We start from the raw sequence: 13,432 nt of genomic DNA, 5'->3' as shown, positions 1-13,432 counted from the left end.
CCCTTTCCGTATGCATCTTATTTTATGTATGCATTCTAAATTATGCACAGACATAGGGAGGCAAATAGGAGATTCTCTCTAGAAGTTCACTTGAGGACAGTCTGTCTTATTGTCAGATCCAATCTAGGCCATATTGTCTTGCCCAGACATAATGGAGCATGATTGAAAATGGTTTATCCCTGTTTAACCATCAAGGGGAGGAAAAGCTTGTTCAGAGGTGGGTGTGCATTCAGATTAGTATAGGTCCTGTATAGTATAGTATAGGGTCCTGGATTACCAACAGATTGCTAGCCACATTGTTTGGGGAGGAGCGTGTGTGTGTGTGTGTGTGTGTGTGTGTGTGTGTAGTATGCACAGGTTGAGGGTCTCAGATTGCCAAGTGCATTATTAGGAGAGGAGTGTGTTCATAGCCCAGGCCAAGCGGTGCTCCAGGTCGTTTGACTATTCTCTATGCCCACCGACCTCAGAAGTTTCAATCACACATGGCCCCAAGCCTTTCTATAGGGTTGAGATATATACAAGGTAAGGTCTGTCTGCTACTGCAGCTGACTTCCCCTAGATGATCAGTGACAGTTCTCACAAATGTTTGTTATGGAAGATTTCTGCATACAAGGAAGTGGACAGAGAAATGCATTCCTACCAAAGGAGGAAAAATGCCTGGTGATTATGTAAATGGGACCAGCAGGGATTTGTTTTTGCTTTGTTTTCCTTTCTTTTTTTCCTCTGCCTGCCACACAGTAACAGATCTATTCAATTTGCATCCAGTTCTAGGTAGAATTTATTTCACTTGGATTGCACAGATATGCTAATTTGGTCATTTATCAGGACAATAAATGGCTTGTCGTCTTGCGTAAGCCTCCCTTTCCCCCTTCAGCATCGTGGAAATCATTCTAAGATTGGACAGCTGGCAACTAATGTATAAATTAGGAGACCAAAGCTTGCACCAAGTAAACTGCCAGCAGATGGCAATGATACTGTGAAGAAAGAGCAGACTCCAAGGCAGGCAATGAAGACATCACCTACAGCCACACAGGCTGTGGATGGGGACTTCAGACTAGGTCCCCAAGAATGAAGACCAAGCATTGTCCCTCTTATCAAATGTTAAATAACTAAAATGAGTGTTGAGTGTGGGAAGGCAGGAGAACAAGCAAGGGAGAGCACGAGTTCCCTGGCCTTGCATATCCACACCACGGCAATCCTCCTCTGTCGAGTGAGGAACTGGCTGGACTTGGCTCACAATGCTCTTTCATTTGGACTAAGGGCTTTTTCAGCCTTTTGCAAGCACAGCAGGATTGAGATCTTATCAGTAGCATAGTCACCCAAACTGTGTGTGACGATAAAAAAAAAAAGTGTGTGTGTGTGTGTGTGTGTGTGTGTGTGTGTAGTATGTATACCTAAGGGTAGGCCAGACGAGGGTGTTGGATCCTTTGTTCCCGGAAGTACGAGTGGTTGCAAACTGTCCTGTGTGGGTGCTGGGAACTAAACCCAGATCCTTTGGAAAAGCAGATGTGCGCTGGTGCAGATTTGTCTCTCTGGCCCCTTGTTCCACCCTTTGAATCTGTGTCTGGATGTACAGCTGCTTACAGCACTGTCTACCTGAGATTACAGCCCAATTCTAGTCTTTCTTCCCTTTGCCTTTCTCTTACAAATCTGCATCTGATTCCATTAAGTTTCTGCATCCCACCAGAGGTGGCCACCAGACTGTATTCATCAGAACTCTATGCCATCATGAAAGGTTGTTCTTAAGACCAGAGTGCCAGAAGCCACCTCAGAAGTGCCCCCAAACCCAGGAGAGGGTCTCTGTTCTTTGGCTTGGGTTCTAACAGACAGATCTTGTATAGAGGTTGGCTTCTCTTTGTAGCTTTAATTCCCAAGGTCAAGAGAATGGGAGAGAGCTGAGCTTCTGTTTCCTTGATTTGGCCGGTAGAGCAGGGCTCCGTGTCTGACAGGGGGAGGCGCACATCTGGAAGGGTGGAAGCAGCTGGAAGGTTGTTTTAGTTCGTTCCATCAGGTTATGTATAGGAAAGACTTAATGAGGTAGTTACTGACCAACCACTCCTTACTGAAAGGTTCACTGGGCAGAAATTCTTAAACATTGTCTCAAATGGAAATAAATCAACGCATATGCTAGCGACCAAAAAATAAAAGATTACTCATGCTGTAACACGCAATGTTTATGAATCTACAAAAGACAGGATCCTTTTCGAACTAGGAGTATTTTTTTTTTTTTTAAATACACCTTAGATTTAAATTCTGGGTGCTCATTAAGTCCTATCACGTTGGTCCCATTTTTAAAGTTTATTTTTTTAGTGCAAACAAGCATCTCATTCATCTCCTTGCATCCGTTCTACATATTTTACCCACCAATCTACAGCTTTATTTACTGGATACCCAGCGTGCACTAGGGACCCTGCTTATTCCTTGAAAACATCATGATGAATTGACACGGACCTGTCTCCATGGGAACATGGTAGACGTTGTCTCTGTCAAAAATTCTAAGACACAGGCTTGAATGAAGCGTGATAATTGATACACAGCATGGTTCGGGACGATGCTTGAGGTGGGAGGTGTTCAAAGGACCGGAAATATCCAGATCTGAGCCAGCAAGCCTGGGTACATCCCCCAAGCAAGAGGATGCAAGGTGTGGACGGGGTGGGTTAGAAAGCTCCTGCTGCCTCGGTTTAGTTGAAACATGCGTGTGTGAGGAGGATGAGGATGAGGGAGGAAGAGGAAACTGAGAATGCCCGAGGAGACAGCGAGCCGAAGTGCGAAGGGCTTTGTGTGCCTTAGTGGGAAGCTTGGCCTGGATCTCTAATGACATGACCTCAACTGTGTTCTCAAAGGAGTCAGCTGGTTTGGGACAGGAATGCGATGTGCAAATCTAATTGCCAGTTCAGTGAAGGTGATTTTTTCTTTTTAAGCAAAGAAAATCTTCAGGTGGGGAGGGGTTGGCTCCCTGGGTACGAAGCACAGTTCTTGCTGTGCTTGCTATGCGATCACAAAGACCTGAGTCTGGACCCTGGCTGAGGGCTTGGCTACATGTGTCTGTAACACCAGCACTTGCCGGGCCGAGACAGGTGCCTCCTGGTAGCTCAACGGCCAGTCAGCGTAACGAGCTAGCTAAACTCCCACTTGGATGAGAGACACTGTCATTTATATGACAAAGGAAGAAAATGTCAACCGCTGGCCTTCAAGTGCACATACCCGAATATGTACATACCACACACACACACACACACACACACACACACACACACACACACACCCCTGAAATCCTATTAAAAATAAATCAGGGGCTGGACCGATGGCTCAGCGGTTAAGAGAGCATTTGCCCTTCTAGCAGAGGACAGGTTTGGTGCCTGGTACCCACATGGTGGTTCATTACAATCCATAACTCCAGTTCTAGGGTCCTCACTCCTTCTTCTGACTTATGCAGGCACCAGGTATGCGTGTGGCGCACATACATACATACATACATGCATACATACATACAGTCAAACATTCATGCACATAAACAAATCAATTTTTTTAATTCCAAAAAGGTTTTAAATGGTAAAAGTCTCGAGGGCCATGAATCCTATTTTCTTTCTTTTTTTTTTTTTTTTTTTTTGGTTCTTTTTTTTTTTTTTTTCGAGCTGGGGACCCGAACCCAGGGCCTTAAACTTCCTAGGTAAGCGCTCTACCACTGAGCTAAATCCCAGCCCATGAATCCTATTTCAGTGGCAGGAAGCTGTGTTGGCCCAGAGCAAGCCAGGTAATGCTTTAACTCCGGTTAGAGATCCCAGGGGACAGATGTGGGAAGATTGTGCTTTGTGTAGACTAAGTAACCAGAGCAAGTGACAGGACAGATTGTGTAAGCAGAATTCAAGGCACTGGCGTGGATGGTGCTTCATGAGGCAGATCAGTCACCAGCCTCCTGGGTTTCAATTAGAGAAGAGGTCACTCATGGGTACTATGACCCGCTCCTGCACACTTGAACCATGATGTTGGCAAGCCTTTCTGAGACTCACCAGCTTGGCTTTCCTCCAGTCCAGAAAGGAAGCAGGGTCCCTACTCCTTGCTGGAGAGTTTTAAGGGACTGGTGGCTCTTATAACAAATGTTCTTCCTGTAAAAATGCCATTTCTAAAACCACCGGGTGGGGTTGGGGATTTAGCTCAGTGGTAGAGCACTTGCCTAGCAAGCACAAGGCCCTGGGTTCGGTCCCCAGCTCTGGAAAAAAAAATAAAAAAAAAATAAAATAAAATAAACCCACTGGGGACTAGATTTAGACCCTCTGTTTCATTGGTTTCACTGAGGTTTTCATTGCTACTGTATTCCTAACTACTTATCAATATTTTCCCTTTATTCTGTTCACGGCTGGAACTTTCCCCAGCATTTTAAATTTAAAAATGTGAACCTTTAACTTCAAAAACTAAACCTTCTTTATTGCATATGGCAGTGGCAGTGTGGGGGCGGGTGGTTGTGGTATGTTTGTGGGTGCTGGTGTATATGTGCGTGCCACAGCTCAAGCGAGGAGCACAGAGGATAACTGGGTGGAGCTGGTTCTCTCCTTCCGTCTCTCCAGTGAGTCCTGAGGATCTCACTCTCCTCCCGTGGCCTGTGTGGCGGATCAGCCTCACAGCCTTGCTGGTCCTTGCTCCTTGGTTTGTATGGTCGCTTGAAGACCGACGCTGCAGGTTGGGTGAGCCCGTTGCTCCATCTTCTTTCCACTCTTCTCTACTGTCCTGCCTGCTTTTCTTTCCCAGAACACTGGCATCAGGTACAAGAGAGCAATAGCGTTGTAGTTCACTTTAAGAACTATGTGCTTATGCATTGTTAGTCTACTAGTCTACACTCCCTCCCGTGTGTGTGTGTGTGTGTGTGTGTGTGTGTGTGTGTGTGTGTGTGTTATGAAGCTTCTGCTGCCATAGATTTCTATAGAACTTTTTCAAAGGTCCTTTCTTTTTAAAAAAAAAAAAACCTCTCATTTATTTACTTATGTATTTTGTTTAATGTATGAATGCGTTGTCTGCATGTACACTTGTGTGGTAGAAGAGGGCATTGGATCCCGTTACAGATGGTTGTGAGCCACCATGTGGTTTTCGGAATTGAACTCAGGACCTCTGGAGGAGCAGCCAGTGTTCTTAACCACTGAGCCATCTCTCCAGCCCTGTTCTTTCTTTAATATTCTTTAATTATCCTTCCCTGCATTCCCTCCTCTATTCTGATGTCCCATCACCCTTCCTGTACCACCATTCCCTCTTTAACCCTTCATTGCACTGTGTTCTGTCTGCCTTCACTCGAAAGCATCCCTGACAGCCCATTACTAGGTCCCTGACTGCTGGGTGTTCCCAAAGGCACACGCATTATCTGAAGAGTCAAGGCTACGATCCACAAACGAGAGACAGTATATGTTTGTCTTTCTTGTTTTGGGTTACGTCACTCAGAATGATTGTTTCCGTTTACCTGGAAAATTTTCTTAACAGCAAGAAAACATCCCATGATATAAAGGTACCACGTTCTCATTACCCAATCATCAGTTGATGGACCTCAAGGCTGTTTCCATTTTCTAGCAGTTGTGAATAGAGCAGCGGTGAACACGGGATGAGCAGAAGGGACTGGCGTTCTTAAATACCCTTTCCCTCACCATTGTGACTGTGCGCGGGCTTGCTCCCACAATGTGTCTAGAAAGAACATCTTAGCTACTTGTCCGCAAGAAAATAATCATTCTTGATTTCACTCAGGTACACACTGAATATCCTGGAAGATATTGGAGGTGGTCAGAAGGTCAATGATGACATTATTGTCAACTGGGTGAACACGACATTGAAGGAGGCACAAAAAAGTTCGTCCATCGCTAGCTTCAAGGTAAGGGTCTCATCTTCTGTGTCTTTTGTTTTCATTACGTGTTGAGTGCCCTTCAGGGCCAGGGCTTTGATGGTCGCTTTGGATTTCCTTAAATGATCTTGTTTAATGTCCACAACCATCTTACTGATGAATTTCTCATCCTTTTTCCTTTAACAGATAATTTTCAAAACCTGTTTTATTAAGTATCCCATTTTAGGCCCTCTCTTTTTCTTTCTTTTAAAGTAGTATAACACACAGGAATCCATTTTTAAAACTGTGCACACTTCCAGTTCAGAGTTTCTTATATTACAGTGGCAGAGGGTAAAAGCTTGTCATAGGGTTTTACTGCTGTGAACAGACACCATGACGGGGAACATTTAACATTGATAAGGACAACATTTAATTGAGGGTGGCTTACAGGTTCAGAGGTTCAGTCCATTGTCATCAAGGCAGGAGCATGGCAGCATCCAGACAGGCATGGTGCAGGAGGAGCTGAGCTCTACATCTTCATCTGAAGGCTGCTAGCAGAATACTAACTTCCAGGCAGCTAGGGTGAGGGTCTTGAAGCCCACACCCACAGTGACACACCTACTCCAACAGGGCCAAGGCTCCTAATAGTCCACTCCCTGGGCCAAGCATGTGCAAACATCACAAGGCTAAAAGAAAGGTTGTGATATTTTTTGGAGAAGGGGGATATGTACTTCACCCAACCCTATTTTTATTAATAATACCATTATATAGTATCCAATTTATTAATTTTGGCTGTGTGTTTACAAGAGTCTTTCTCAAGGACCTGGACACTTGGTCCCTAATGTTGTCTGTGTCTCAGTGTTCATGTTTAAAGGTCAGGATTCGTGGGGAGGACCCCCCTCCTACCCAGAGGAAGGAGAAGAGAAATTAAAGTCTCTTCTCTCCAAAAAGGGCAAAGGCAGAGCAGGGTAGGCCAGTGCTAAGAGCTCTATCAACTGTGAGCTCATCTGGGATATGGGATACCCTATCCCTACCCCACCTCAAGGCTTCCTGCTCTGCCTGGGCTGCTGAGCACAGGTAAGAGTGGAGGCCAGTGACTGGAGTGAGGCAGGGATTTCCAGAAATACATTTGGAAAGGCAAAGAGCAAAGTCAAAGCCATCACCTAAAGCAAGAGATACAGCTCACTCTTGACAAACCATTCCCCTGACATCTACAGATGTCTACCACCCCTCGCCCATTGTCAGCTCCATACCCAGGGCGGAATTCAGGGAGGAAGGCGGGGCTTGGATCACTGCATTTCTTGAGTGCTGGGCTGTCACCAAAACAGCCCGCAGGGGGTAGCAAAGAACATAAATGGAAGAAACTGGGGTAAAGCCCCATCTTTGTTGTTAACTACAATGTCTCTTTTATAGCCAAGAGGAAATAGTAAATAGACTCATTCTGATCTTGAATATGACTGCTTTGCCGCTATAGGAAAACGAAGGCAGGAGAACTAGTATCAGCCTTAGAATTCTCTGATTCACACCTTCCAAGTGTGCACTGCTTGAACTCAGCTGCTCAGACAGTAACACAGGCCAGCCCCTTGTCCCCAGGGCCATGAATAAAGAAAGCGCATGTGCTGAGCTCCGTACGTCCACATCTGAGGAGTGTTCTCAGCGCTAGACGTGAACATCCAAACATTTACCAACGTCCAGGATGTTAAGTCTGAATTTTAGATTCAAATCCCAGCTCTAACAAGTCCCAGCACCTCACTTAACCCCATAAATCCCGTCTCCTCTGAAGTGAAGAAGAGTAACTGTGGAAGCCGAAGCCCTAGTTCGGTGACCAGCACTGAGCACCAACACAGATTAAACGTGCACATTCAACACCCACACCACAAAAATGACCACCTGTAAGGCCATGAATTTGTTAGCTTGATGTAGCTACCCATAAGTCCATATATTTCAAAGGATGAGGGACACATAACATGCTATGGATTGATTACAAAATAAGTTTCAAAAGTTAAAGCTTTTATAAAAGGAAAAACAAAAGAAAAAAAAAAACCTGTCTGTACCTGAGGCCTGTGTTGACAAGAAAAGGCCGGGCAAAGTGTGTTAATTACTGTCTTGTTGTGCTTAATCCTACTGATGCTGTTCCCATCTCCATGGAAACCTTGAGTTTTTCCCCAAGTTCCTCAGAGAAAGACCACCCTTGTGACCCAGCCTACCTGTAGCCTCAGGCTTCTCCTGCCACCCACTTTTGGATGCTAGATATGTTGGTAAACCCTCCCTTTTTCTCCATGTAGGACCCAAAGATCAGCACCAGCCTCCCAGTTCTGGATCTCATCGATGCCATTCAGCCAGGCTCCATAAACTATGACCTTCTGAAGACAGAAAACCTGGATGATGAAGAGAAGCTCAACAATGCAAAGTATGTGCATAAACCTGGGGCAAGCGCAGGGCCAGGTGCCTACCGGGCAGCTGCGGGATCTGATGTCTGTGCCTCATGCAAATGCTTTATCTCTACCATTCACGGGGTTCTCTTCTCCTGATTTATCTCGGTCTCATCATCATCATTTGAGGGGTGGCCCAGTAGCTGCTTCAGATTGCTTGCGTGAGAGTGGAGCCAAACAAACTCCAGAGTAGTTTCCTAAGCAGTAAGCAAGGCTATGCTATTATAAAACTAGATTCTTAACCCCAATCAATAGATTTCAAAACTAAAGCTTGGTGTGGAAAGTCCCAATGTAAGAACGTCACTCGTGAATATCCACAGATGTGAGTAGGCAGGATAGAGTTCAGTGTCAGAAGTGTCACTGTCAGAGTCAAAGGTCACCTGTCCTGCCAAATGAACCCTCTATTAGGGGAGCCAGCAGACTATAGTCTCCAAATATGGCCCATTGCGTGCACTTTAAATAAAGATTTATTGGAGCACACTCATTCATTTACATAGGAGCTTCTCTGCTTGAACAGGAGCGTTCAGAAGCTGCAACAAAGCCTAAGGTAGTTTGTATCTGGGCTTCACTTGATCTTACCTAGAAGACCCGGACATGATGCTATCTGGCCTCTTATTTAAAAGTTTACCAACTGTTGCTCTACAGAGGCCCCTTTCTTGGATTGATTCCCATTACCTTCCTGGGGCGTCACAATAAAGAACCAACAGATTGGGTGGTTTAAAACAACAGGAATTTATTCTTTCCCAGTCAGAAAAGCTAGAAAGCAAGCTGCCATCAGGGCTAATTGATGCCCAGAGCTCTGAGGCAGACTCTCCCAGGCCTCTCTCCCATTTGCTGTGATGGCCAGCAAACCTTTGAATTCGTTGGTTTGTAGAAGCAGAATTCTAATGCCTCGCTCCGCCCACGCTGTATGTCTGTGACTTCACGTGGCTACCTTCCCATCTCTGTCTTTTCCTTTATTAGGACACAGGGCATATTGAGCCTTTGCACGCATGCCCTTGTCTTATGACCCCTGTAACGACTGTATTTCCAAATAAGGTCCCAGTCAGAGATATGGGAGTTCAGAACTTCCCCATAGCTTTCTGGGTCAGGAGCACCATGGGATCCCTTACAAGTCTGGAATTCACCCCTATTTTAAAACCCTAGCAGTGCCCTTTTCTCTGCAGTCAGCTTTGGAAAACAGATCCTTTTTCCAGACGTTCTCCTCACCCGATAATAGTCAGCACAGTTATAGTTAACCTGTGGTTGTGCAGTGTGTAATCAGTTTATCTAAGGGGAAGTACCAAGGTGACGGGAGGGGAGGAAGGGGATATGGCTCTTTAGAGCAATGACTTCTAAGCTGAGTTCATCAGCAAAGACAAGTAAGCCAGCAGGATACAGAGAAGACAGAAACTCTAGATAGAAGAACAGTGAGAAAACAGAAAGAAAACAACAAAACAACCAGAAAGGGTTGAAACCAGTCAGGCCTGGGCCCTGTGTGTGCAGGCCTGACTGGGACTTAACAAGGTCACACAATTTTTAACCTGCACAAGGGAGACATCAGAGTCTGACTTCACACACCAGGCTCCTATGCATTGCCCTCCAAGGACAAGACACAGAATTCTTTCTTTCAAAATTGCTCAGGGCTTGGGACAGAGCAGAACATACCCTATTATGCAAGAGGCCCCATGTTAATTTCTAGCATTGAAAACAAAAAGACAAATATCTTTTAAGGAAAAGAGTTTGAAGAGTTTGGGAGTAAAATGTCTGCTTAACAGACAGATCTGTGTGTGGTGGTCTGGGCTGTAATCCCCCTGTATGGTGGCCTGGGCTGTGATCCCCCTGTATGGTAGCCTGGGCTGTAATCTCCCTGCCAGGGTGACAAAGACAGACAGATGCGTGGAACTCACTGGCTAGTCACTGTGGTCAACATGGTGAGTTCCAGGCCAGTGGAAAACGCTGTCCAGAAAACCTAAAGTAAATGATAAAATAATATGGGTGGAGCCTAAGGAACAACATATAAAGTTGTCCTCTGGCTTTCACAAATACTCATGTACACATACATCACACACACACACACACACACACACACACACACACACACACACACCATGAAACAAAGGGAAATAAGTGTGAGGGAAAAGTCCACCAAGTGCTAAGAATTGTTATGTTTTTGAGAAATTATGTCTGGGGTTGGGGGTTAGGTTGAGATCTCTTTTTGTTTGATTTTTTTTTTTTACACTCAAAGATTTTCACGGAGTTTTCCCTATGTGTTTTGTGATGGAAATATTAATTTTTTCATTAGCAATTAAAATGGAGGAAGTATTGAGAGGTGGACAGGAGGAAGAATGGGCAGTGCTCAAATTAATCTGGTCACTAAAGTCAGGATGAGTTCTTTTAGAGACCAGGAGGAAGAGGTGGCCCTGGGTTGGGGGAGGGTGGGTGAATGTGTAGAGTAGCTACAGTAAGGCGAACAAAGAGTGAGGGAACAAAGGAATCAACAGGTGACTGTGTAAACAGTCACCACTAACAGATCTGGAATGTGTAGAACGCTGAGGCTCTTGTGTGTCTGTGATGATTTCATTTGAAAAACAGAACATAAAACTCTGACTATTCCAATAGGAGTGCACTATAAGTAAAAAATAAAACATCTGTACATGGAACAAGAAATTATACACCCAGGTATTATGCATGACAAGATATTGTACCTGCAGTTTTCTTCTTATATTTCTGTCATTGAAACACAGTCCACAGAGTGCTTGTCCTTAGCAGTTCATACTTAATTCTTGGACTTTTCCTGCCACACCCTTCACCCCAAGAGAATATTTCTTCTGTGGGTCTCAAAGGTAGCAGCAGAGAGCCTGAAGAGACGATGGGTCAACTGGCAAAGTGCCTGCCACCCAAGCACAGGACCTGAGTGGGATGCCCAGTACCCCTGCTAAAGCCATAGGTGATCCTGCACACCTATAATCCCAGTGCTAGGGAAGAGGCAGGAGACTTCCTGTTTGCTGTTTGCCAGCCAAATCACTGAACTCACTGAGGTTCAGAGATTCTGTATCAAAACAATTAAGGTCAAGACTGATTGAGGAAGAACCCAGTGTTGACCTCTGACCTCTGACCTACACACACACACACACACACACACACACACACACACACATACACACACACACATATGCATATATACATTTTAAAAGGTAAAAGTTGGGAAGGGCAAAGCATGTGTGTCAAAGTCATCCTGAGTCAGTAGGAGCTGCTGATACTTCATGGAGTTTACTGAGCCAAGATGTGTCGGCCCATGTGGGCAGATGGGGTGGCCAGCCCTGCCCTCTCTGAGGGTGCTGAGCCTGTGCTCCTAACGGGTCCTCCTCAGGACTGCTGTTCAGTTCTTGTATTTCTTCTCCCTTTCAGGTATGCTATCTCCATGGCCAGAAAAATCGGAGCAAGGGTGTATGCCCTTCCAGAAGACCTGGTTGAAGTGAACCCCAAAATGGTCATGACAGTGTTCGCTTGCCTCATGGGGAAAGGGATGAAGAGGGTGTAAGTCCCACAGGAGCAAGCCAGAAAGCGACACCATCAACCCTGAGGGTCAGCATGTGGTGCTCCCAGGATACAGAGGACCATTCAAGCCATTCCAAAGTCCTGAACCTTGGAGACATTGTCTGAAATTCGCATATTCGTTCTGCCAAGTAGCTTCTGCTATAGTCGAGCTTCTCTTTTGTTGTCCCTGCCCCCAGGAGATCTACTCGCCTACAGATTTTTTTCTTTTATTCTTTGAAATTCTTTGGGGGAGGGGGGAGAGTTAAAAAGAAGTTATTTCCAGATGCTCACCCCACCCCCGACACCTTGCTTGCACTGATAGCCAAGGATATAGACTACATTGTTCTTAAGGGTCACCTGATCTCTTGAGCCAGTTTGATCTAGCTGCTTTTTGCCTTGTTTAAACTGAGGACCTGGAAGGGATCGTCAAACTTGCCTTAAATAAAGCCTGTCACTAGAGGCCGACACTGGATGGTCACAGCCCTTCCTTGCATCTCCTTCTCTCAGCTTGTCTCCCTGTGAGTTTGCTCCAATCCCCTCAGAACCATACCCATTTTTGCCAGCCTTGTCTCTAGGCTGCTGTAGTATCCGACAAATAGTCAAGCTCCCAGGAGTCTCTGGGAGACTGAAAAACTGGGGTCTCAAAGAAAGTGTAATGGAGAGTAAAACCACTAGGGGGCAGTATGGTGGAACCACAAAGCATCTACCCTTCTGTGTATATCTCCACACCTTTAACTCCTCTTGTTAGAGAGCTGCTTATTGTGGTGTTGACAAAATGTCTGATGACAGTTGGAAGCAATCCTGCATAACTTCATTTGCTTTTAGACATCGACATATTTGATTGTCACCAGGCCATATTACCAATACTCACTTTGTTGGTACTATAAAAGCTTTTGCCCCCCTAAAGTTTCTGTAAGTGGGGGTTGATATGTGCCAATAATCTATGTCCCTGCCTCACCCAAATGCTTGCACAGGCACATACACATATGTAGCTGGATGCCAAGAGTACCACGTTGACTAGGAACTGCCTGGAATTCAAAACAGAAAAGGGACAGCATGAATTTGAATAGCTCCCACTAGATAAGCAATTTCCACGAAAACTTACCAAAAGCTAAAAATCCACAGAGCATTGTGAACCAAAGGTAGACTCCCTCTGCATTAGTGAAAGTTGTACTCCCACTAATGGAACTTCGTTGTCTTCCAAAGCAGTGGAAATGCAGGATCTCAGCTTCATCCCCTGACAGTAGGCTCAGGAAACCAATAGATGACTCTTTCCAGCTCCCAACCAGTATTCCCGCTCATCCGAATGCAAAGTGTTTGGCTGTGACTTTAGTCTGAACTTCATGTAGCCTCAGATAATGTTTGCCCATCTGCCTCCACGAAGTAAGGATATTATTGTTGCCTTAATGAAAAAATGAAGATAAATCATGTTTAAAAAAAATCTTTCCAAATAAAATGTTCCCAATTCTGGCTGTTTCTGCATCTGTTTAAAGGTTGCTTGCAGCTAGCTCACTAGCACAGAGTGTATAATACCTGAGAAACTGTATAAGGGCTATGGAAGGCTTCCATACAAGAGAGAGCCTTTGTAGTCAAGTAACTGGCAAAACCAGACACCCCACATAACTATGGGCATGTGGTAGGTGGTAGAGTGAGGAGAAATGTTTCAGCTGAAAACTGAGAGAGA

At 45.1% G+C, this 13,432-nt stretch overlaps 1 protein-coding gene across 3 annotated transcripts in view; it reads left to right on the top strand.

Moving 5' to 3' along the window:
* The window catches only part of Lcp1 (lymphocyte cytosolic protein 1), a 98,821-nt gene extending 85,603 nt beyond the window's left edge, over positions 1-13,218 (top strand). For all 3 annotated transcript variants that reach the window (XM_032917974.1, XM_032917975.1, XM_032917972.1), the window contains 3 exons: positions 5,725-5,848; positions 8,083-8,207; positions 11,620-13,218. In XM_032917974.1, coding sequence (XP_032773865.1) covers positions 5,725-5,848; positions 8,083-8,207; positions 11,620-11,752 — 382 coding nt within the window. In that variant the 3' untranslated portion in view covers positions 11,753-13,218. The remainder of the gene's footprint in view (positions 1-5,724; positions 5,849-8,082; positions 8,208-11,619) is intronic.
* The last annotated feature ends 214 nt before the right edge of the window (positions 13,219-13,432 follow it).

This window comes from Rattus rattus, chromosome 12, assembly GCF_011064425.1.
Source record: "Rattus rattus isolate New Zealand chromosome 12, Rrattus_CSIRO_v1, whole genome shotgun sequence".
Classification (NCBI taxonomy): domain Eukaryota; kingdom Metazoa; phylum Chordata; class Mammalia; order Rodentia; family Muridae; genus Rattus; species Rattus rattus.
Note: the sequence above shows the minus strand (reverse complement) of the source record. Positions and strands in the feature narration are given on the sequence as shown.